Source organism: Sceloporus occidentalis, unplaced genomic scaffold (genome assembly GCF_023333645.1).
Source record: "Sceloporus occidentalis isolate IW3139 unplaced genomic scaffold, rSceOcc1.0.p SCAF_449, whole genome shotgun sequence".
Taxonomy (NCBI): Eukaryota; Metazoa; Chordata; class Lepidosauria; order Squamata; family Phrynosomatidae; genus Sceloporus; species Sceloporus occidentalis.
In genome coordinates this window covers 92,887-118,051 of record NW_028317429.1, presented here as the reverse complement: position 1 = coordinate 118,051, position 25,165 = coordinate 92,887, and the positions used below count along the sequence as shown (strand labels likewise).

Below are 25,165 nucleotides of genomic sequence, written 5' to 3'. Positions count from 1 at the left end.
CCGGAGTAGGAGGGGCGCATGGTGCTGGGCAGAGAACAGCGTCTCTCTGCCCTGTTGTCGGCGCTTCTGCCGCCTGTAGTGGAAACCCATAGACCGCTGCCTCAAATTCCGGCGACTGCATGCGGTCCATAATCGCCCTGAAGACTTCCTCCCAAAAGTGATTGCCCACTTTCACCTCCTCGGGCTCTGGCTGCAATACCAGGGGCAGAGTGGCTGAACCTTCAAGTCCGGAGGCTTGCCAATTACAGTGAGCGGCCTCCGGAGCTCGCTCTGTGACATCTGTCGGCTCACACTGCAGGGCGTAGCTCCCCTCGAACAGTGCCAAGTATTCTGCCTCGAGACACCATTCTCTGTCTACTAGTCTCTCAAGGTCTTGGCTGAGTTCACTGAGTGGGCGGCAGGGCTCTCCGGCGCTTGTCACTAATGTCCCACCATCGGTCCATGTTGCCATTACCAAAGACACCCCTTTCCTCGAATGCCTCCCACAACAGGCCAGGCCCACCAACATCCATCCCTTCCGAAGAATGGGGCTTTCTGGATTTTCGCTGCGGGCCTCGGCTTCCCAGTATATGGCTCGGTACTCCTCTTCAAGCCCAATCTCCTGTCGGACCAGCCTCTCTAGCTCTGCAACCTCACCTGGAGACGCAGGTCCCCCGAACAAGTAGAGCCTCCCATTCACCTGGTCCCTGATTCGTTGTTCTAGGGTGGGCAGATGTGTACCTTGGTGGGCGCTCCACTTTTCTAGGGCTGCTCTCCATCTCACGAGCCGGGCTCGGGTCCGTCTCTCAAACTCCCATACTGGAGTCTCCGATTCGGGGGTCTCGACTCCCCTCCAAGTCACCTCGCATCCCGGTGACTGTTCAATCCACTCCATCTGTGGATCCGTTTGGCTCTTCCTCGCCAGGGTATATCTTTGTTCTGCGGCTAGTTGCTTTGGTCCGCTCTGGTCTGGAAGGAGTAGTTCCCACCGCTGCCACCAATGTGACGGATCGTCCCGTGCCCCAGACTGGACACATCCGCCCGTCAGCTCCTTCCCTCTCCCAGTAAGCGGACGCGCTGCGGCTGTCCGAAGAAAGCAGTCACAGACCAGCACTTCCCTCAATCATGAGACAGAACTTCATGCTTTGAGGTTAAAACAGAACTCTCTTTATTACAAACACACAGAACTTATATACAATCTCCATTCACTATGCACCGAACCCAACCCCCAATCACATCAGCCACATCCCATGACAAATCCCATCAGCCACATCCCCTCACAAATCCCATCAGTATACAGGGGATGTATCAGGTGAGGGGATTGCAGAATACAATGGGTTCCCCCACCTGTGTTATCCCCCCTGTAGTGCGGGTGCCGTCTGGGCAGACAGGGCTGTGCTGGCTGATTAAGAGCCCCAGCCGGGTTACCTGATCGTCTCTTTGAAGGCTGGAGCTGCAGCCACATTCAAACCGGGTACAAATAAATATAATAATAATAATAACAGTGAAGATCAGACATAGGTTCTTCACAGAACCCAACCCCCAATCCCATCAGCCACATCCCCTCACAAATCCCATCAGCCACATCCCCTCACAAATCCCATCAGCCACATCCCCTCACAAATCCCATCAGCCACATGCCCTCACAAATCCCATCAGCCACATCCCCTCACAAATCCCATCAGCCACATCCCCTCACAAATCCCATCAGCCACATGCCCTCACAAATCCCATCACTCACATCCCCTCACAAATCCCATCAGCCACATCCCCTCACAAATCCCATCAGCCACATCCCATCACAAATCCCATCAGCCACATCCCATCACAAATCCCATCAGCCACATCCCCTCACAAATCCAATCACTCACATCCCATCAGTATACAGGGGATGTATCAGGTGAGGGGATTAAGGGATACAACGGGTTCCCCCACCTGTGTTATCCCCCCTGTAGTGCGGGGGCCAGTGGGGCCGACGGGGCTGTGTTGGCTGATTAAGAGCCCCAGCCGGGTTACCTGATTGTCTCTTTGAAGGCTGGAGCTGAAGCCACATCAGTCTCTGGGCCGGTTACACAATAATACACAATTTAAAATATTACCGTGCTCCGTGACCCGGCTAAACTTCATATGACACATGAGCCAGCTAGCCTCGCCCTGTCACAAGCAGGAGAAACGGGCGACTATTCAGGGGCCGGATGGGGCCGATCTGCCGGCAGATTCTATATTTCTACGTTTCTCCCCGTAGCTTTTTGGGGGTAACTCTGATGGGTCCACGCCAGTCGCCAGAAGCTTTGCGAGGATGATCCAGGCCCAGTACGTCCGCGTTCTCCCCCGGGATCATCACGGGGACGTTTTCCTGCGCATGGAGCTGCTGGGCTGCGGAGAAGGTACGGGCTGGTACCGCTTACTGACACCGAGACAAGAACCCCGCTGGTTCTGGCGCCTGTCCAAAGTAACGCAGCAACAACGTAACAATAATGTAACAGCAACGATCCGATCCCTATAACATGCGCGTTATACGCCGACGTCCCGTCTGCTAGTTATACATCGCCTGCCGGGTCGGTATGCCGGCCAGGGTTCCCTGCTTTCGGTTAAATCAAATTCTCGGGTCGTGTTACTAATATTGTATATTTTACATGTTTCAGTAGGTTGTGTTAATGTTGCTGTCCTGTACCTGTGATATTTTATTGTTGCGCACAGTGCCCAAAGGGTCCCGGCCCACTGCGCCCTCAGACACGGAGGACCGGTGCCACGCGGGGCAGTTCCAGTGCCACAACGGACGCTGCGTCCCTGCCGGACCCCACGGTGTGGTGTGCGATGGGGTGAATGACTGCGGCGACCGCTCTGACGAGATATACTGCGGTGAGTGTTAAAGACGCCTGTTTGGCCCCTAGGCGTTTATTCCGTTGGGTTCCAGTGCGATGGCGGCGGCTGCTGCCTGCATGCTGGTTACAGAAACGCTCATCCTCATCACTCTCAGCCCCGCGGTGTGGAGAAGCCAAACAGTCTGCAGTTACGGCAGCAAGTATACACCATTGATGGCTGTACTGATGGGAGTGCAGCTTAAACGAAGAAAGAAGACCCCGTAAATGCTATGGTGAAGCCTCGTGGTCTAATTGGGCGCTATGGGGGAGGTCATGTGACCGCGGTCAGCCCAAAATCACGTTTCTTCTTCACTTCTGGCGTAAACCCGGATGGCTCCAAGCGTCACATTAATACAGTTTGAAATAATGTATACAAATATAATAGTGTCCATCATTTCACTGTGTGGGGGGCAACGGCACTGAGGTGGGCTGTGCGGGGGTGCGTGAGAGTTCTGTGTTACGCGGGTGGCTGTTTTAGGACTCTTGGGCTGTCTCTTTCTCCGTCTCCCAGGCACGGCTCCCTCTCCGCTGTCTCCGGCTCGCTGGGGCTGTCACCGCTCGCAGTTTTACTGTAAGGCGTCTGGGAATTGCATCGAAGCGTCTCAGCGATGTGACGGGCGCCAGGACTGCGCTGACGGGGCCGACGAGATCGGCTGCGTCTCACGGGGAGGGAACGCCACGCAAAGCGGCGAATCCACGGGGTGAGAGCGCAGGGAAGGGTTAACCCTGACACATACTTTTACTGTATATAACACATATTACCTTTATATAATATATTAACTTATAAACTATTTACTGTATTCATAAATATTTACTGTATATAACACATCTATATATAATATATATTCACTGTATATAATACATATCTATATATAATAAATATATAATTACTTTATAAAACACATTACCTGTATATAATAAAATATTAACTTATAAACTATTTACTGTATTCATAAATATTTACTGTATAGAACACATATCTATATATAATAAATATATATTCAATGTATATAACACATATTACCTGCATATATTGTATAGATATATATATACTCACTGTATATAACACATATTACCTGTATATAATATATATATACTCGCTGTATATAACACACATTACCTGTATATATTGTATATAATATATATTCACTGTATATAACACATTACCTATATATATATATATATATATATATATATATATAAATTCACTGTATATAACACATATTACCTGTATATATTGCATATAATATATATTCACTGTATATAGCACATATTACCTATATAGATATATATATATATATATATATATATATATATATATATATATATATATATATATTCACTGGATATAACACATTACCTGTATATATTGCATATAATATATATTCACTGTATATAGCACATATTACCTATATATATATATATATATATATATATATATATATATATAAATTCACTGTATATAACACATATTACCTATATAGATATATATAAATTCACTGTATATAACACATATTACCTATATAGATATATATATATTCACTGTATATAGCACATATTACCTGTATATAATATATATATATATATATTCACTGTATATAGCACATATTACCTATATATATATATATATATATATATATATATATATAAATTCACTGTATATAACACATATTACCTGTATATATTGCATATAATATATATTCACTGTATATAACACATATTACCTGTATATATTGCATATAATATATATTCACTGTATATAACACATATTACCTGTATAGCATATAATATATATTCACTGTATATAACACATATTACCTGTATAGCATATAATATATATTCACTGTATATAACACATTACCTGTATATATTGCATATAATATATATTCACTGTATATAACACATATTACCTGTATATATTGCATATAATATATATTCACTGTATATAACACATTACCTGTATATATTGCATATAATATATATTCACTGTATATAGCACATATTACCTGTATAGATATATATATATATATATATATATATATATATATATATATATTCACTGGATATAACACATATTACCTGTATATATTGCATATAATATATATTCACTGTATATAACACATATTACCTGTATATATTGCATATAATATATATTCACTGTATATAGCACATATTACCTGTATATAATATATATTCCCTGTATACAATCCATTATATTTCAGTATCCCTCAGATCTGGCCAAATACCCCGACCCCGCAGCCGGCACGGCATACCCAACCGGTGAGTAACCATAGAAACCATCTGGGGTAAATGTTACAACACGACTCAAAATACCTCTGCTTGATGAACGATGGGGACCCCCAGTCTCTGGCTGTAGCCCCCAATCTGCCCCGGAGAGGGCCGCTATCAACACCCCCCTTTCATATTTAACTTCAGGACACTTTTAACCTTCTAAGCGTTTTGTAATCATTACTTCTATATTATTATCACGTTACCACGTTTGCCCGAGGGGGGGGAATAAGACCCCAGTAACGTGTGACTTTCTTTATCACAGGGACCCTCGGGGACGGACGGCTACAAATTTCCAGGAGACGTTTCTCCGACAGGTAAAGTCATTATTCCCCCCGGTCCGCCCATGCTTTGTTCCCCCCCAGGGGTAGTGGCTGGAGATGGGGCAAATGTCTCGCAGACGATGACTCTTCTGTCTTTGTCTGTCGCTCATGTTTGTGCCTAATTCTTGTTGCGCGCAGGTCCGTGCGATGGGCTCCTGGGGCTGGAGGACGGCCGGGTCCTTTACCAGCAGCTGATGGCCTCGTCCTACAAGGAGAATAACCCACCGGATGCCGGGCGGCTGAACATAATCCCAAACATGTCAGTGCCCTCTCATATCACCCATGGGCCGTGTTAGTAAATGTCTGGGCTCCGGGGAGGGTTTATCACCCATGGGCCGTGTTAGTAAATGGCCGGGCTCCGGGGAGGGTTTCTCACCCATGGGCCGTGTTAGTAAATGGCCGGGCTCCGGGGAGGGTTTATCACCCATGGGCCGTGTTAGTAAATGGCCGGGCTCCGGGGAGGGTTTCTCACCCATGGGCCGTGTTAGTAAATGGCCGGGCTCCGGGGAGGGTTTATCACCCATGGGCCGTGTTAGTAAATGGCCGGGCTCCGGGGAGGGTTTATCACCCATGGACCGTGTTAGTAAATGGCTGGGCTCCGGGGAGGGTTTATCACCCATGTGCCGTGTTAGTAAATGTCTGGGCTCCGGGGAGGGTTTCTCACCCATGGGCCGTGTTAGTAAATGGCCGGGCTCCGGGGAGGGTTTATCACCCATGGGCCGTGTAAGTAAATGGCCGGGCTCCAGGGAGGGTCACTTGATGGTTCTCTGAACGTTGCCGTGTCCCGCGCAGCCTGAACATCGTTCCCGGATGGAGCCCGCTGGACACAGACCCACAGCCCTTCTTCCAGGTGGATTTTCTGCAGCCGACCTTCATCTCTGGCGTCATCACTCAGGGGGGCCGACAGTCCGGGGGCTTCATCACTAAATACCGCCTCATGTACAGCAGCGATGGGCTGGTTTATCACAATTACACCGAGGACATGCGCGGCACAGACACGGCTGCCCAGGTAAAGACCATGGAGGTCAGTTCTTTGCTCTCATACATTTCTAGCAGTGAGATTGGGGACCCTCAGACATTACAGGCCCCCCCATTGTGGGAATCATTCCCAACGGCCTCGAGTGTCAACGAGAGACCATCATCTCCCCACCTGTTCTCATCCCATTATCAGCCGTTCCCAGGAGCTCCTTTGGGGGGTATTAACGGCCTCCTTTGGGGGGGTATTAACTGCCTCCTTTGGGGTGATATTAAATGATCTGCCATATCATTCCCCATCTCCGTTTAGGTGTTCGAGGCCAATGCAGACAGTAACACGCCAGTGACACGGGAGCTGAGCCGACCCCTGCTGACCCGCTTCCTACGCATCCTTCCCGTGGATCACCACAAGGCCATCTACCTGCGCAGCGAGGTCCTCGGCTGCCATTACGGTGAGCGTTTACTCCGGGGAGCGGAGGGCTCGGCGCGTTTATTAGAAAAACACCCCGAAATTCGATTTTATTTACAATGATCAAGAATATTTAAACCCAAAGGACTCTGATGGATCGGGCTGTCTCTGTCTGTCTACCTAACGGGCCCCCCCCCGGGATAACGGGCCCCCCCGGGCTAATGCCCCCCCCTCAGGATAATGGGCCCTCGGGCTAACGCGCCTGTGTTTCTGTCTCCAGTTGGACCCAGCGCGTCTCCAGAGCCCGTGACCCCATCACGTGCCGTGGTCACCCGCGCCGGGTCCTCCAAGCCCTCTCACTGCCGGCCCGGCGAGTTTGAGTGCGGCAGCGGCGAGTGTCTGAACGCCTCCAGCGCCCTGTGTGACGGCAACGCCGACTGCAGAGATTTCTCCGACGAGGAAGGATGCGGTAAGCGGAACATTTACCCCCATACTGTCCACACTGCAAACAAACCCACTCAGAGGGTCCACACAGAGTGTTTCCGGTGGACCTGCCGGTAGCGCTTATCCCGTGTCTGACGCGCTCCTCTTCTCTCCTACAAGGTGCCCACCGCTTGACTGAATACCCCTCGACTGTGACTGATGGGGGTGTTTACCCACCGGGGTGGCTTCAGGGAACAAAGGTCACCCCATTATCAGCGGGGGGTCCCGCAGGTGAGGCACGGATCACGCGGGGGGAATCGCTTCTCTCCGTCTCGTGTCCTGCAGGTCATAGAGACGTGTAAATGGTCAGACCCAGCTGTCTATGAGACAGCACCGTATCTCACATCTACCTGTGGGGGCCGCGGAGGGTAACGGGTGGGGGTAAAGCTGTCTCTAAGGGGCCTTTGGTGACTAACTGGGCTTTAACCAACACATCTAAACAATCAGCGGGTAACGAGCCCACCTCATAATCCTCTAATATTTATCATACGACCCCCCCCCATACAGTAATTATTGATATCTTACCACTGAAGTGTCTTCTCTTCATCTAGGGGTGGTGGGCTTGCTGGATACGCCAGCTCCTGGAGGCTCTCGGCTGCCCCACACAGTCAGGCCTGGAGAGCCTGGAGAACCCGGACTTCATCTTCTGTCCCAACCTACGGGGAGCCCGGGGCTCCTCAGCCTGAAACCCGGACAGCAAACGGTATCTGGAACGGCCCTTACTGGAGAGCCGGGCATCCAGGACAAGCACCGAGTCAGTGGAGCGCCCGGCATCCGCATCTCACAGACACCCGGCGAGCGAGGGCCGCCAGGCAGTCCAGGACCTGGAGTATATTCCTCGGGGTATCCGGGGTGGCCCTGGATGGAACCAACCCCAGGAGTGACAGAGAGCCCAGGGGGCAGTACACCTCACATGGCTGCCATCACATCTGGCATCTGGGAAACCCCTGGGGGAAGAATCTACCCCACAGGCATGCCCGGACTAGTCACACATTCTGCCGGTAAGGATGAGTGGATGCTGAGTACACGACCCAGTGATGTAGGCGGAAGTCCGCCACAGGGTGCACCGGTCCCAAGTATAGGAGCAGGCGATTCGGTACCAGGGCTAGTAATGGCTCCCACAGGAGCAACTGGGATGAGTGACTCTAATTCACGCCAAACTACCTCACCGGTACATGCCGGGCAGAGCATAGCCTCTGGGGAGACGACAGGCCACGGCGGTAGAACAATGAGACCAGCTCCACACGTGGAGGGCTGGAGCACTTTGCTTCCTGGAGAAATACTGCCGCAGGGTAGGTCTGAGAGCCCCCGGGTCACCAGTGAAGCTCCAACAGGATACCCCGGTTTAGCCGCTAGTCAGGCTCCTGGAGGAAGGTGGCCAACGTCAAAGGAAGCCTGGCCATCTTCCCATTACCAGACAGGTCCAGCAGCCACCAGTGAGTTGTATAACGAGAAGGGAACCCCAACCTCACTGTACCCCACGCTGAAAACGGCTCATTGGGGCAGTGAGGGGCCAGGTATGAACCGTATCAAGCCTGAGTATATTGCCGTACCTCAAGGACATCATGCCAGCTTGAAGCCTGGTGATGGCTCTGTCATTACGTCCAAGGAGCCCATTGAGGTTCCTCCAGAGAACGGCCAAGACGAAGAGGGATACATTAAACCCGCGGGTCGCGAAGACTATCTCAACACAACTGTAAGCGAAGGTGTGTTTTATGGCTCGGCCATGAGCGTGACTTGTGAAGGGTTAATGTTAACGGCCTCTGGATTGGTCTGGTCTTTGGGCACATTGGGCACTCCGGTCACTGGAAGATTTCTCAGTAGAGATCTCTTGGTAGGAAGTGATTATGTTAGAGCCTTGATTGACCTCTTATCCCTACCCAACCACGTGCTTTACAACTGCCCCAGTTGGGGTAAAACCCTTGAGCAGGGTCTGCTTCACCCCCCCCCCAAAAAAAAAAGTATTTTTCATAGCTGGTTGATGATTTTTAATAAACGAGGTTCAGCGATTGGTCGGATGAACCCGTTATATCACAGCGAGTCAGGGGCAATAAATTAAATATTCAGATGAAAATCTTCCACGTTTCCACCAATTTACACGAACGCCCTTTTTATTTAATGTATGGGTTTTTGGGGGGGTTTCGTTTTCTTTTAGGACTTTCTGTGCTTTTTGCCCCGTTCTGATTTTTGATTAAATTCCATTTTCTTTGATTTCTGGGGTTTCTTGCGATCGATCACCCTGCATGCAGAGTCGCCCCGTGGGTTTCATCCCCGTGGGATTTCAGATCCACGTTCCTGATAACCTTGGAAGAGAGGATCATCAGGATGAGATTAATACCCCCCCCCCATCTGCCCTGTATTCCAGGCACCGCATTACCCAGAAGCCCCTGCAGCGTGGGGCAGTTTGCTTGCTCCGTCTTTGGCTGCGTGGACAGCGCCTTCGTGTGCGACGGGCAGGAGGACTGCATCGACGGCTCCGACGAGCATCACTGCGGTGAGTGCTGCGAAGGGCGCGCTCTCGCTTCCTCTTCTATCGCGATATGTCGGGATACTCACTGAGCGCGTCTCGCTGTGTCTTCTGCTCTCGTAGGGACGGCGTCCGTATTTACGGTTCCTGCGCTGACGACGTCGCGTTCTTTTATCTCAACGCCCCCCGCAGTCTGTTCGGCCAAACAGTTTGCGTGTCTGAGTGGAGAGTGTCTGTCCGTGGACAAGAAATGCGACCTACAGAGGGACTGCGACGACGGCTCCGACGAGACTGGTTGTGGTGAGTGAGATGTCTCTCGACGGGTTTCCCGGCAGGAATACGGGGGTTCTTCCTCCTCTCCCCTCTGGATAGAGCCCATGTAGGCGCCGGTCTAGAGCGCAGATATACTGGGGTGGGGAGAGTGCTGCACCCCGGAGAGAGAGAGAGGTGGCCGCTGTCCAGAAACGGAGGAGAGAGAGAGAGAGAGAGATGGCGGCTGTCCCGAAACGGAGGGGAGAGAGAGAGAGATGGCGGCTGTCCCGAAACGGAGGAGAGAGAGAGAGAGATGGCGGCTGTCCCGAAACGGAGGGGAGAGAGAGAGAGATGGCGGCTGTCCCGAAACGGAGGAGAGAGAGAGAGATGGCGGCTGTCCCGAGAGAGAGACGCTCTGAATGAGCGAGCGCCTCAAAAAGCTCCAGCTGCCCGGAACGAGCGACGCAGCCAGTGTGCCGGGCGGCAGCTTTTATACGCGTGTAAAAGAGGTGGAGTATAAGTGGGTGGGGCACAAAGTGGGCAATAAATATATATGTATACCGTATATACCGTCACCACCGGATGTGAAGAGCAGTCTCACGAGAGAGCTCCATGAAAATAGAAGAGGTGACGGCGCCCCCCGCGCCGAGCGACACTCAGACGCTCATCTGTTTTTCTCCAGTGGACTGCATCGTGTCTCCGTGGACCTCGTGGAGCGAGTGCAGCCGTTCCTGCGGCCTGGGCGTTATATTCCGGAGGCGCGATGTGCTGCGGGATCGGCTCCCCGGGGGACACTGTGCCGGGGCTCAGTTCGACAGCAAGAGCTGCTTTGTGACGGCCTGTCCAGGTAATCGGGCGACGCGGAAACTTCTGCTCTTTGTTACAAAGACGCCCCATTCCACATTCTAACGCGGGTTATTTTGGGGGCTCAGCGGTCTCTTTGTTATTTTCAATCACAATACATAAATTCAAGGGGTCTGACGAGATGAGAATTGGCAGACTGAGACAAACCGATACATTAAGGTGGAGAGGCTCGTCTCATGAGCTTACAATCTATTAAAGAACTCTTTATAATACTGAATATCGCTAGCGTGAAACCCCGGAGCCCAAGCGCCCAGTCCCTCTCCTTTGTGACACGTTATTGGGTGTTCTGGGGCGCACAGTAGTAACGTGGCGATGGTTCCCGCAGTAAACGGAGCGTGGTCTCACTGGGGCGAGTGGTCGCCTTGCGATGCCGAGTGTCAGGGGGGAGCGAGGTTTAGAAGACGGAGCTGTGAAAACCCACCACCCAAAAATGGCGGACTGCCATGCCAAGGAGAAGCGCTGCAGGCGGAATCGTGTAATCTGCATCCCTGCGGAGAAGGTACGGGGCAGTTATTGCTGGGGTGTCATGCTGGGTCACTTTTACCCGAGGGGCAGGACTTATTAACCCTCACTGAGAGTTAATTAGGGGTGTCCAGCTCATTCCCCAGGGGCAGAGGCTTGTTGGCCGAGGGGCCGGGGGGTTCATTGCCGACTGAGCAGGTCCAAAGTTCTTCAAAGAGTGCCCATAGGGCGTATGTTGGTTACCCGGGGAACGGGGCACACAGGAGCCCTCTCCTGCCCAAGAGCCACGATCCCAGCAAAGTTTTAGGACTCGAGTAACTAACGATCCACGTCGCTCGTCGCCTCCTCCTGGAGACTGAAGTAAGAGCCGGCTGAGCAGATAGGAGTGACAGTTCCCAATAATCTCCCTCTTCAATGAAACGCTGTCGTGTCTTTACAGACTGCGGGCCTGGCACGCTTTACGTGGAGTCGGCAGACTGTGGGCTGAGGCGGCTGGATCCGTGTCCTCTCACGTGTGGCGGGCTGAGCGCGGAGATCATGTGTAACAGCAGCTGTATGGAGGGTGAGCGCTGAGATACCGGAGGTCGGCTAACACCCACCCAGGACCCCCTGACTGCAGCCAACAGGCATCCGGTCCCGGCACGTGTTATAAGCAGGCGGTACCACGCGCAGGTCCGTTCTGTAACAGGCGTGTCTGCGGGTTACAGAGATACCTTCACTGACCTAACGGAAAGTCACAGCTCTCCAAAGAGTCATCCTGAGGCTTTGGACGTTGCAGGCCTCCTGTCCGGTCTGTTGGTCATTGGGTTTGGAGCCATTTTGCGTTTCATGGAGCTCTGGGTCCTCCTCCCGAAGAGCCACGTCGGTCTTGATGCCACTTTTTTAAGCATTTTATTGTGTTGGGTGTGAACGTCCGGGGTCTTTACCTGCAGTTAACCTCAGTCTCATGTAATGCACCCCCTGTTTCTGCCCCGGTTGCCCCCAGTGAACTCTCTCCCTTTGTGCCCCCTGCAGGTTGCCGCTGTCCTCCTGGTCTGTATCTGCAGGACGGTGGCTGCGTGAATATCAGCGAGTGTCGCTGCCACGCCGACTCGGTGTCTCTCCTTCAAGGAAAGGACTTCCGAGAGGATAACTGCAGCGTGTGGTGAGGACCAGGAGGGAGAGCTGGGGGGCGAAGGGGGTAAAAAGAAATAGCCCAGCAGATTGTGTGGTGTTTATGGACACGTCGTGGACCCATGAGGAGGTTCCCCATAGGATGATGAGAGTTTGGGTTTCTTTATAATAAACACTGAGCCCCCAGATACTGCATCGATTCTCCTGCCACCAGCCCTGGTAAAAGCCCCTCTGTCTCCACTACCGGATGTGTTACGCCGTAACATAGCAGTCTCACGAGAGAGATCCACGATAATAGTAGAGGTGACGGTGGACCCCCGCGCCGAGCGTCTCTTACATCCACCGTGTTTGGTGTCACCTGTACCTGGTCGTCATGAATGGCTGGACCTAGTACCTCTTCTCTCTATCGTTCTCTAGCCGGTGCCACGATGGGAAGATGACGTGTGATGATTCCGCCTGCGTGGTGGACTGCGGCTGGTCTGCCTGGTCACAGTGGACTCCTTGTGACCAAACATGTGGGACGGGGATTCAAGAGCGGTTCAGGTGAGGCGCCTATTGCTGTAGGGACTGCCTTTGGGTTTGCTCTCCCGTACGAACTTCGTTGGGCAATGGCCGGCGATCAGGTAGTCGTGTCCTGTCCACGCTTGTAGATGAGCCCACGTTCTTAGGCTGTCGCCGGACTTCCCCCGTGTGACTTTCCATCTCGGTTTTCATTCCTAGATCTCCATCAAATCCACCCGGCGCCAACGGCGGCTCCCCCTGCGAGGGCGATTCTCACGAAGTCAAGGAATGTTACTCTCCCTGCGTTAACGGTAGGCCGGACGGGCGTGGGATCCAACCGTTATTACGCTTACATCCGTGTCATACCACATACTGTGACGTATCTGGCGTGCCACTTGCCGTGTGTGTTCCTAGGGGTCCTGTACCCGCTGAGACCTCTGTCCTCCCCTCTCTCTAACCCACAGAGACAGACGGACACTGGGGTGAGTGGACGGCGTGGTCTCCCTGTTCCGTGACCTGCTTCTATGACGTGGAACACATTGGGGTCAGGAGGAGGTTCCGTCACTGTGGTGGCTCCGTCTCCGAAGCACCCTGCGCGGGGGAGTCTGTCCAGGAGGAGCCGTGCGACACCCCGCTCTGCCCAGGTGAGGGGCTCCAACTAATTTTATATAAACCTCGTGGAACAATCAAGTTCACGATCGGTCCCACTATAGACTCCCACGCGTGAATCAGGAACCCCTCCACGCGTGTTTTATACGTGTCACTGAGTGTCCGTGCAGAAAACCTATTATAAGATAGAGAATCCGAAGGCAACGTTTGTGGTGGGAGTTTTTGTAAACCTGACCACCCCATCCGTGGAGGGCGCCACTCCGTGTGTTACGTGTGTCCATGTGTTTAACCCCCGCCATCCTGTATTTTCAGTTGTTGGGGGCTGGTCACCCTGGAGTCCGTGGACAGAATGCACCGCGTCTTGTGACTCCGGAGTTCAGACTCGGAATCGCACGTGTTCCCGGCCCTTTCCCTCGCACGGAGGTGCTGATTGCCACGGGCCACAGATCCAAACCCGCGAGTGTAACGCACAGCCCTGCAGAGGTGAGAAACTGCCCCTGTACTGCAGGGGGCGCTCTGCTCAGCTTAGGGGTACCTGGGCTGGCGTGGCTGGTGGTCTGGGGTTCTAGTAATTGCGAGTCCTTCTCACGTCTCCTGCCTCCCGCAGACCTCTGTCCCGTGGATATGATATACCAGACGGCGGAGGAGTGCCGGAGCGGCGGGGGTGCCTGTCCCCGGCTATGCCTAGACCAGGCTGCCCACGTGGAGTGCGCCTCCGCCTGCTACGAGGGCTGCTACTGCCCCGAGGGGCTCTTCCTGCAGAACAACAGCTGTGTGCCCCAAACCCAGTGCTCCTGCTACCACAAGGGGGCGCTCTACCACCCAGGGCAGAGCGTGGCTGCGGATGCCTGTAACAACTGGTGAGTGAGCGGCCGCGCAGGAGCTGACGCTTCCTCTGTGCCTTCGGATCCAGCAAGGTTAATGTAAAGGGGCAGATCGTTTTGCAGGTTGTGATGCCTTTTAGTGGCCCTCACATTGGGAACACGAAAGCAAAGTGCGTTCCCAGCATCCTCTGCTCCCTTACTGCGTGCGCTTGAGGGGTAACAAGACTTAAATCTGGGAGTGATGAGATCCGTTTGCCCCGGTCTGTATGGCGGTGATCTTCATCCATCAGCCATTATATGCAGCGCCGGCCATCAGACGTCAGCCATTATATCCAGCGACGGCCGTCAGACGTCAGCCATTATATCCAGCGACGGCCGTCAGACGTCAGCCATTATATCCAGCGACGGCCGTCAGACGTCAGCCATTATATCCAGCGACGGCCGTCAGACGTCAGCCATTATATCCAGCGACGGCCGTCAGACGTCAGCCATTATATCCAGCGCCGGCCGTCAGACGTCAGCCATTATATCCAGCGCCGGCCTTCAGACGTCAGCCATTATAACCAGCGCCGGCCGTCAGACGTCAGCCATTATATCCAGCGCCGGCCGTCAGACGTCAGCCATGATATCCAGCGACGGCCGTCAGACGTCAGCCATGATATCCAGCGCCGGCCGTCAGACGTCAGCCATGATATCCAGCGCCGGCCGTCAGACGTCAGCCATTATATCCAGCGCCGGCCGTCAGACTCAGCGAAGCGTTTATGGCGGACCCCAGAGAGGACAGCATCCGTTTTCTGTAACCCTGAGACCATGGGCTGTGTGGCATTTATGGGCTGGGGGGCCGGGGTCTCATGGAATGTGTCACTTGGGACATGACTTTAGTGTCGCCCCAAAAAGGACCCCCAGAAACTGGCGAAAGGGGCAATTAGTGGCATCCAGGTCCTCAATAAGACGTCGAGGTTTTCTGGTATTTCTGTTCGGATTGGTAAATTCTCTCTTCTTTCCCAGCACCTGCCGGTCTGGCGAGATGGTCTGCGGCACCCAACCCTGTCCAGGTAAATATTACCAATCGTGGCTGACGCAGGCGCTGTAGCGCAGATGCCGTCACAATATTTGGGGAACCCTAGTAGAGTATGTGTGGAATGAAGAGGAAGGGACTCGCGAGTCCTCACCGCCTCTCCGTGTTTCAGTGGACTGCGGCTGGAGCGGCTGGACTCCGTGGAGCTCCTGCAGCAGAACCTGCAACGTGGGCACCAGACGGCGATACCGCTCCGGAACCAACCCCCCGGTGGCACTGGGAGGCCGTCCGTGCGAGGGCAATAACGTCGGCATCGAGTTCTGCAGCTTGCAGCCGTGTAAGGGTGAGTGGACCAATATTTACCTTTCTTACAGAAAATATCTAATATCTCTTTTAGGTCCTGCTGGTGAGTGGGGTCCCTGGTCGGAGTGCTCTGCTCCCCGTCTCTTACTGTCTTCTGTCTGTCTCTTTTAGGTGCCGCTGGTGAGTGGGGTCCCTGGTCGGAGGGCTCTGCTCCCCGTCTCTTACTTTCGTCTGTCTGTCTCTTTTAGGTCCTGCTGGCGAGTGGGGTCCCTGGTCGGAGGGCTCTGCTCCCCGTCTCTTACTGTCTTCTGTCTGTCTCTTTTAGGTGCCGCTGGTGAGTGGGGTCCCTGGTCGGAGTGCTCCGTTCCCTGCGGGGGAGGATATAGGAACCGCAGTCGGGTCAGCGTGGTTCTGCGCAGGATCGAGTTCTCCACCTGTAATCTCAGCCCGTGTTCTGGTGAGGATCCACGTGACGGCCCCCGAGGTCCTCGCTGTCAGTAGAAGACGGCTGTTTGCCCAATAATTTCTGTCGGTTTCAGGAGAGGCGCCCGGGCTTTGCCCAGAAGACAAGGTATGGAAGGAGTGCCATGAAGGACCTTCATCCTGCGCAGACCTGGAGAGGCCCAACTCCACCTGCTGGCCGGGCTGTTACTGCCGGGGAGGAGAGCTTCTGCTGGTAGGAAACGAGCAGAGACGTTAGGTGCTCCCAGGACCGAGTATCGCCCTCTGTAGGCAGTACTGGGTATCGCCCTCTGTAGGCAGTACTGGGTATCGCCCTCTGTAGGCAGTACTGAGTATCGCCCTCTGTATGGAGTACTGGGTATCGCCCTCTGTATGCAGTACTGAGTATCGCCCTCTGTAGGCAGTACTGGGTATCGCCCTCTGTAGGCAGTACTGAGTATCGCCCTCTGTATGCAGTACTGAGTATCGCCCTCTGTAGGCAGTACTGGGTATCGCCCTCTGTAGGCAGTACTGGGTATCGCCCTCTGTATGCAGTACTGAGTATCGCCCTCTGTAGGCAGTACTGAGTATCGCCCTCTGTATGGAGTACTGAGTATCGCCCTCTGTATGGAGTACTGAGTATCGCCCTCTGTATGGAGTACTGGGTATCGCCCTCTGTATGCAGTACTGAGTATCGCCCTCTGTATGCAGTACTGGGTATCGCCCTCTGTATGCAGTACTGAGTATCGCCCTCTGTAGGCAGTACTGGGTATCACCTTGGGCTCTCTAACTCCTTAAGTGATCAGTGTGGCCCTTGGGCCCTCCAGAATGCAGTTAACATGTGGTGGTGGCCAGAGAATTATTCTCCATTGTAAAGTAACCTTCTGTTAGAAAAATGCTTGCGTTATCGTAAATATTATATGCACGAGTTCCCGCCAACACGCCTACTCTATGTTATATATATATACACGCAAAGGGTCAAGTCCAGGCCATTCTTAATTATGCAGCTTTAGAGGCGTAACCTGCTTGAAAAGTAACCAATCAGAACGATGCATGCTATTAGAAGTAGATAAGAGGTTATATAAACCATGTAATCCAAACGTGTAATCAGACAATGCTTCGACTTTTGTGTGTTGTGTGCCTTGTCTCGATTCTGCGCATGATCCAAATAAATTGAAACTCTTTCTGAGGAGAATTCGACCATTAATTCAACCAACACCTTCTCTTTCCCAGAACAACCAGTGCGTCCCAGTCTCCGAGTGCCCCTGTACCGAGGATGGGGCTTTTTACCGGGCGGGCGACACCGTACCCCGAGACTGCAATAACTGGTGCGTATCTCATGAGACTTCACATGTGAGCTCAAGTATGCAGCTCTCCTCAGCGAGGACGACGTGGGGCCGGCTACTCCGATGCGGCCCATTCACCGTCAAGTTAGTCTCATACCCCTTTGTACGCAATTTCCCCCCCTATGGGGGTCTCTCATGGGTCGAGCTAAGAGTTAACTCCACTGACCAGACTCGACTCCAGTCGCTTGCCCTGATAACATCACTCACTAGAATGAGCGCTTTGTAAGTAGTATGTGAGGGCATGCGAGTGCGAGTGCGGTTTGTGATTTATTGGTGAGGGTATGTAAGGTTAATGCGAAATCAATGTCCCTTCTCACCAACCGAGGGGGGATGAGAATTGCGGTGGGTTGGGTAGCGTAAATAACCCTGGGGGGGGAGTATTTGCCCCGTTATACTCCCTCCCATCTCCTGCTAATGGGGGGGGTTATTTAATGTAAAAAAAAAAAAGCCCTATAGTGTCACAGACAGGGCTCACCGCAGGGCAGAGAATTAGGGGGCACCACAGGGCAGGGTATTAGGGCACAGGGCAGGGTATTAGGGCACAGGGCAGGGTATTAGGGCACTGGGCAGGTTATTAGGGCACCGGGCAGGTTATTAGGGCACCGGGCAGGGTATTAGGGCACTGGGCAGGGTATTAGGGCACTGGGCAGGTTATTAGGGCACAGGGCAGGGTATTAGGGCACTGGGCAGGTTATTAGGGCACTGGGCAGGTTATTAGGGCACAGGGCAGGGTATTAGGGTCTCTTACCGCTTTGTGCGCAAATAATTAATAATAATCAGTGTAAGATTTCTCACGTTTTTCACAAATGCTACATAACTAATCTTCAGCAGGAGGGACAGTCCCACCGTACAGCGCCGCAGAATATGATGGCGCTATATAAACCAATAACTCATAATTCCCCAGTCCTCACCAGCAGCGCGAAGAAATGGTCTGCAGATCCTGAAGAACGCGTTAAAGGGCATTAAATAAATGGTTAATGAAATCGCTTTGGCTGATAATAACACGCGTGTGACGTGTGTAACGCGTGTCTGCTGCGTAATAACCCCGTGTCTGTTTTATGTCGGTTCAGCACCTGCTTCTCTGGACGAGCCACCAACTGCTCCCAGCTGCTCTGTGAAGGTACGAATACTTAGATTGCAAGCTCCTGGACACAAGCTTCTCTCCCAATGTTCATTCTGTTCCTTAAACGCAAAATCATATTGTATGACGCGGGTCCTGGACTTGTCACTGTATGGGTGCATGGCAGTGTATAGGTGTAGGGTATGTGATGTAGGTCCTGGATCTGTCGCTGTATGGGTGCATGGCAGTGTATAGGTGTAGGGTATGTGATGTAGGTCCTGGATCTGTCGCTGTATGGGTGCATGGCAGTGTATAGGTGTAGGGTATGTGATGTAGGTCCTGGACCTGTCGCTGTATGGGTGCATGGCAGTGTATAAGTGTAGGTCATGTGACGCGGGTCCTGGATCTGTCGCTGTATGGGTGCATGGCAGTGTATAGGTGTAGGGTATGTGATGTAGGTCCTGGACCTGTCGCTGTATGGGTGCATGGCAGTGTATAGGTGTAGGTCATGTGGCGTGGGTCCTGGACCTGTCGCTGTATGGGTGCATGGCAGTGTATAGGTGTAGGTCATGTGACGTGGGTCCTGGACCTGTCGCTGTATGGGTGCATGGCAGTGTATAGGTGTAGGTCATGTGACGTGGGTCCTGGATCTGTCGCTGTATGGGTGCATGGCAGTGTATAGGTGTAGGTCATGTGACTTGGGTCCTGGATCTGTCGCTGTATGGGTGCATGGCAGTGTATAGGTGTAGGTCATGTGACGTGGGTCCTGGACCTGTCGCTGTATGGGTGCATGGCAGTGTAGGTCATGTGACTTGGGTCCTGGATCTGTCGCTGTATGGGTGCATGGCAGTGTATAGGTGTAGGTCATGTGACTTGGGTCCTGGATCTGTCGCTGTATGGGTGCATGGCAGTGTATAGGTGTAGGTCATGTGACGTGGGTCCTGGATCTGTCGCTGTATGGGTGCATGGCAGTGTATAGGTGTAGGGTATGTATGACGTGGGTCCCAGGTCACATGTTATACCGTACTCTTGCAGCTGTTGATGGTAACTGGTCAGAATGGACTCCATTGAGTGAATGTTCTGCCGCTTGCGGGGGAGGCTTCCAGAGCCGGTACCGTTTCTGCACAGAACCTGCGCCGTCCGGCACTGGATTTCCATGTGAAGGTCCAGATCGGGAGGAATATCCCTGCAACGTGGAGCCCTGCTCAGGTGAGCCCCATGTCACCACATGTACCCACTGGGGGGGGGGGGGGTTGTGCCTCAGAAGACCTCTGTGTGTCGTGTAGCAGATGCCGGCGAATGCCCCCCTTGTTTCTGGTTAATTTGGTTTGGTCCTTGCGCTTATCACAGAATCCGGTGACTGGAGTGAATGGAGCAGCTGGACGGACTGCACCAAGAGCTGCGGAGAGGGGGTGAGGACCCGACTCCGAAAATGTGACAGCCCTCCGCCCCTCGGAGAAGGAGATTACTGCGAGGGTCCCAGCTCCGACATTGAGGCCTGCAGCCTTGGCCAGTGCCCTGGAGTGGAGGGTAAGGAACCGGGAGAAACCTTAAACTGCCCCTATCCCAGTAAAGGCAAACTTCCTGTGACTCCCCGGTGGTCCCGCCTTTATATCCAGCGTGTTATGTATGTCATGTTACATGGTGTGGCCCCCGAGGGACCCCGGTAGTATCCGGAGTCCGGGGGCGTCTCCTGTTTTCGGTCTCGTTAGTTTCTCTTTGATTGTTTCCAGCAGCGAATTGTTCGGCCATCGCAGGCTCGGCGTACAGCAGCTGCGGCCCTTCCTGCCCCAGAACATGTGATGATGTCATGGTAAGTCAGGTGACGGGGCTCCAGTGCAGCGCATGCTCAGCCGCGCCGTACACTGAACTGCTGACAGTAGTTTCCCCGATGCGATGGACCTGAGGCTCTCCATGACAGAGTCGCCTTAATGATTGTTCTTTGGGGTATAACCCAAGGGGTAACCGGCACCGGCAATGTGCTCCATAACCGGTGAACTTGCTGCCAGCCACTGGGCGTCACCAACGAGTTTAGCGCTATAACCCCAGTATGAGACATAACCCGTGGGATCGTGGGTGGAATCCTGAGAGCCCCGAGTCGTGGCCGCGCAGGAGCACAGGTAGAGGAAGCCGGAGGGCCTACATAGAGACCCTAATGCTTCGTTATCACGGCCGTAATAACTCATGTGCTTCTCTGTGCCAGCGCTGCACTTGGAGCTGCGAGCCTGGCTGCTACTGCCCCGCGGGGCAGATCCTGGCTGCCAATGGCACGGTCTGCGTGGATCTCCAGGACTGCACCTGTCTGGACCTCCTCACCGGCCAGCGATATCTCCCAGGAGAGAGCGCGCCCCGAGGGGACGGCTGCAACACCTGGTAGGACCCCCGATCCATCTCCGCACCACCTCTGCTGCTTCACCTGACTGCCTTGTCTCACACGCTTCCTCCCTCTCCCCTCCAGCACCTGCGTGAACGGCTCAATGACATGTACCAACCACGTGTGTGCGGGTGAGTGCTCTGTGCGCCACGAGATGCCCCTGAGGGCATCAGGAGAGAAGCAGGTGGAATTTCACAGCCTCGGGGCAAAGAGCTCCAAGCCAGGGCAGAACAAAGACAAATAAATACCCCAATCAGCTATAGAAGGCTTCACAAGTGTTTACTAAGACCAGCCATTTAGTGAAAGAGGCCCTATCCTGCCTAACACACTACCGGCGACGTCTATATATTTTAGGGGATCTGAGGGGTTAATGGGTCTGCGCACCTTCTAGTTATTTTTCCGCCCCGGTCTGGTTCTCATCATGTTTTGATTCTGTTTTAGCGTTTGTGTCGCTTCTCTTCCAGTGCCCGGAGGCTGGTGTGCCTGGTCACCCTGGACCCCGTGTTCTAGAACATGTGGCAAAGAGATGGTCACGCGGTACCGGAGCTGCGCATGCCCCAAGCCACAGGAAGGAGGTGCCCAGTGCCAAGGGGTGCAGCAGCATCTTGGTGATACCGGGGTGCAGCTGGAGCGGAAGGAGTGCCCGTCACCCTCATTCTGCCCAGGTAGTGATCGGGTGCCCAGTATGGGGAGTGCCAGGGGGTCCCGGTAATGATCTCCGTGATGTTAAAGTGCCCCCGGTGCCTGTTCCTGATCCTCAGTATAGAATGTTCACGGCTGCTCTCCTGCGCAGTACTTTTCCCGAAGCCTCCTCTCGGGTTTGTTTAATTATACCCAGAATGTAAAAATGTCTAAAAATCCCCCCAAATATCCGTGGAGCCCCTCGAGCCCCTCGGCCGTAATACCCCGGCTCTCGCTGTTGCAATGTATTTTAGGTATTTAATCCAAAGCTATTTAGCAACCTAATTCTACTTTTGTGTTTCCTCAGTGGATGGTGTTTGGGGCCCCTGGGGGCCGTGGTCCCCGTGCGACGTGTGTGCCGGAGAATCCGTGCGGACCAGGCAGTGTAATAACCCCCCGGCGCGATTTGGTGGCACACCATGCCAAGGAGAAGCCAGGCAGAGCCACGCGTGCCAGGAGAACGCTACACAGTGCTTAGGTGATTGCACCCGGCGGCAGGCGCTTTGTCTGGGGGGGGGCTGGGGGGATCTCAGTGCCGTGACCTCTGCCGGTACCGGCCATGCATGTGGCTCTTACTGATCAGAAACGTGGTCTTTGTGGCATTTAAAGGAAGTGTGTCCCGTAGCATGTCTTCCATGTACGAGACACGCAAAGAACACGCAACTCCAAGGGATCACACAGGAAACCGATTCCTGGATCCTTTAAGGGATCCACCTTCAGGGGGCGCCCCCCCCCCAGCCTCACATCACTGCACTGAGATGACAGAGATCTATTAATGGGGATCATCGTGTTGTTGTCGTCGTTGTTGTTTGTCTGGCTGTTGTAGCCACGATTTCCGGGATAGGCTAAACTCCCCATTAAACCCCAATAACTACCCCGCACACCATAGAATATGGATAAGAAAAGGCCACAGACAATGTATTTATTAGAGTCATTCTCACCCCAAACCTGAAACAATAATGGTGCGTTACCAAGGACAACGACTCAAAACACCAACATGTAAATATTTACAATAAACACCCAAGCTTGCCAAGCAATCCAGGTACCAGAACCAAATACCACTTAAGGAAGGGACCCGGATGCCCCCACCCTGACCTGATGTTCCAGCACTGACAGCCAAGAACCTCCCACCAGATGTTACCAGCCATTCACTTACCACCACATTAACCCCCTGGATACCTGGCAAGCTGCCGCCCCCCAGACTGTGACAAACGACACAAACCTACAAACAAAAGAAAAAGGGAGGGTGGGACACGCAACCAGGTAAGCTAACCACAAAAAATGGTTCCTGAGCCCGGGAAAGCAGCCACTTATATAATCTACCCCCAACTCCACCCCCGAAATTCCCGCCAAAAAGCCTACCCCTTCTCCGCACAACAGTCAGGGCCCACTATAGCCCATGCTGGCCCCCAGTGGGCATCAGTTGTTTTTGTCGTTGTTGTGTTGTTTCGTTGTCTTGTCGTTGTTGTGTTGTTTCGTTGTCTTGTCGTTGTTGTGTTGTTGTTTCGTTGTCGTTGATGATCTTCGCCATATTTCATGGACTTTTACGTTATTTTTCTGCCAAATGCCAGAATTTATCCCTCAACCGGCTCTCCTTTCTCCAGCAGATTGTGGAGGGGGGCAGGTGGATTTCCAGTGCGGCAAACCCTGCCCGCGGTCCTGCGAAGACCTCCAGGGAGAGACCCTGTGCGTAGACCCCCCGCGGTGCCAGCCGTCATGTGGGTGTCCTGACGGGCGGCTCATGCAAGGTGGCACATGCGTGGATCCCCAGGAATGTAGATGCAGATTCCAGAACCGGTCCCTTGGTGAGTTTGGCCCGTGATGGCGGTCGGGGGTCTCCTCGGCGTGAACGTTTCATCTAGGAAGGAAGATTGAGTTTTGGGGGTCCTTGGGGTTCAGAGTACAGACCCCTCTGGGGCTGGTGGTGGCTGTTCTCGCGTAGTAAATGTGAGGAGTCGGGTTGAGTGTCCTCGGGAGGGCAGGCGGGGAGACTTTTCTCCCACGAGGGAGGGCAGGCAGGGAGACTTTACTCCCACGAGGGAGGGCAGGCGGGGAAACTTTACTCCCACGAGGGAGGGCAGGCGGGGAGACTTTACTCCCACGAGGGAGGGCAGGCGGGGAGACTTTACTCCTACGAGGGAGGGCAGGCGGGGAGACTTTACTCCCATGAGGCCGCTCCTGAATCGCAGCTTCAGTCACCAAATGCGTGTAAATTGGCAAAAAAAATTCAGCCGGAGATTTTTTTTCTTCTGGACAAAAGTCCAACTTCCAAATTTACTGAAGCCAACCCACATGAGCATGCACTTCTCGTGAACACGAACTCGGGGGGCGAATGTATGTGAGTAGGAGCAGGAGACCCCATTAACCTGCAAGTCCCAGCACCTGACACAAACATTTCAAATAATAAAAAACGAGAACTTAACGACTTAAGCAAGAGAAGGGGGACCATGCGCCACCCATCCCCCTTCCTGTGCTGTAAGGCAGCTTGGGGTAGGATAGGGGGGCCCATGCCTCCAATAGGGTATTTTTGAGACTGGGGAGATATTCTGTTACCCCCCAGCCCACTGTTCATGGTGTAGGGGAAGAGGGGGACAATCATTGCCCCCCCTTGGTCTTGGGACCCCCCGTTTCTTTCGTTTTATTTATTTTTATGAGTTTCAGGTGAGGGCATGCGATGTTTTATTGAACTCGCTGAGCCTCGCCTGAAACTCACAAAATTAAAAGTCACATTTTAGTAAATCTGAGCGTTATCATATGAGGACATGTGACCTTAGTCCAATTAACCCTTAATGATGTATGCATGGCACGGGGTTTTCACAAGATTTAACCCTTAAATCAACTGACCAGTAGAATTTGTATTGAATGAACCTGATCACTGGCTGTGAACATGTAATCGAGACACGGACACCCAAAAGCCGGGGGCTGATGAGATGTCACCTGTGCCGGCCCCGGAGGACGGGGTGTAAGGGCCCTCATTCTGTTGGATTAATGATCCCATTTGATATGACGTTAGGTCGATGGTAGCAGAAGGGGCGTCCGGCGCAGGGAGCGGATTAGGGTTTGTAAAACACGTCATACGTCAGATACCCGCAAAAAGCCTCCTCTCGCGGGGTCATTTTAACCCAGTCATTCACTACGTCTCTTTTATGCTTACAATCTGAGATGGACGAACAGGACGGGCATTTCGGATCTGGTTGAACCCCCGGGACCCCCTCAAAATCCTGCCCTTAATGTTTTTTGTTCTGTTTCTACCCCCAGCAGAGGTTTCTGACTCAGGGAACGTCTCCTCGTGGTCCGCTGTGGATCCGTGGCTGTCTGTCCCACCCGGGGAGACGGTGTCTGGACCTTGTCAGAACTGGTGAGCCAATGAAATGCGTCAATGCGGAAGGTGACGGGGGATTCTCTCTGACATCATACAGGGAGTTTTATGTAACAAGGATCTTAGAATAGACAGACTGAGATAACGGCATCCACCGAGACCACGGGGGTGAATGTGATGACGCAGGGGTCACTTCTAAGTGTGATGTA

At 52.9% G+C, this 25,165-nt stretch overlaps 1 protein-coding gene across 1 annotated transcript in view; it reads left to right on the top strand.

The window, feature by feature from the left end:
• LOC149271919 (SCO-spondin-like) overlaps positions 1-25,165 on the top strand; it is a 79,464-nt gene that overhangs the window by 37,084 nt on the left and 17,215 nt on the right. The window contains exons 48-84 of the mRNA XM_089507000.1: positions 2,225-2,366; positions 2,680-2,841; positions 3,355-3,544; positions 5,066-5,123; positions 5,398-5,449; positions 5,594-5,714; positions 6,248-6,479; positions 6,741-6,882; positions 7,120-7,308; positions 7,443-7,553; positions 7,874-9,235; positions 9,688-9,816; positions 9,913-10,089; positions 10,724-10,888; positions 11,231-11,404; positions 11,807-11,929; positions 12,382-12,511; positions 12,898-13,023; positions 13,201-13,307; positions 13,452-13,625; positions 13,903-14,073; positions 14,198-14,450; positions 14,705-15,154; positions 15,423-15,469; positions 15,605-15,775; positions 16,061-16,192; positions 16,275-16,411; positions 17,410-17,606; positions 18,593-18,642; positions 19,618-19,791; positions 19,933-20,112; positions 20,316-20,395; positions 20,786-20,955; positions 21,041-21,087; positions 21,421-21,639; positions 23,245-23,442; positions 24,896-24,985. Coding sequence (XP_089363126.1) covers positions 2,225-2,366; positions 2,680-2,841; positions 3,355-3,544; positions 5,066-5,123; positions 5,398-5,449; positions 5,594-5,714; positions 6,248-6,479; positions 6,741-6,882; positions 7,120-7,308; positions 7,443-7,553; positions 7,874-9,235; positions 9,688-9,816; positions 9,913-10,089; positions 10,724-10,888; positions 11,231-11,404; positions 11,807-11,929; positions 12,382-12,511; positions 12,898-13,023; positions 13,201-13,307; positions 13,452-13,625; positions 13,903-14,073; positions 14,198-14,450; positions 14,705-15,154; positions 15,423-15,469; positions 15,605-15,775; positions 16,061-16,192; positions 16,275-16,411; positions 17,410-17,606; positions 18,593-18,642; positions 19,618-19,791; positions 19,933-20,112; positions 20,316-20,395; positions 20,786-20,955; positions 21,041-21,087; positions 21,421-21,639; positions 23,245-23,442; positions 24,896-24,985 — 6,832 coding nt within the window. The remainder of the gene's footprint in view (positions 1-2,224; positions 2,367-2,679; positions 2,842-3,354; positions 3,545-5,065; positions 5,124-5,397; positions 5,450-5,593; positions 5,715-6,247; positions 6,480-6,740; positions 6,883-7,119; positions 7,309-7,442; positions 7,554-7,873; positions 9,236-9,687; positions 9,817-9,912; positions 10,090-10,723; positions 10,889-11,230; positions 11,405-11,806; positions 11,930-12,381; positions 12,512-12,897; positions 13,024-13,200; positions 13,308-13,451; positions 13,626-13,902; positions 14,074-14,197; positions 14,451-14,704; positions 15,155-15,422; positions 15,470-15,604; positions 15,776-16,060; positions 16,193-16,274; positions 16,412-17,409; positions 17,607-18,592; positions 18,643-19,617; positions 19,792-19,932; positions 20,113-20,315; positions 20,396-20,785; positions 20,956-21,040; positions 21,088-21,420; positions 21,640-23,244; positions 23,443-24,895; positions 24,986-25,165) is intronic.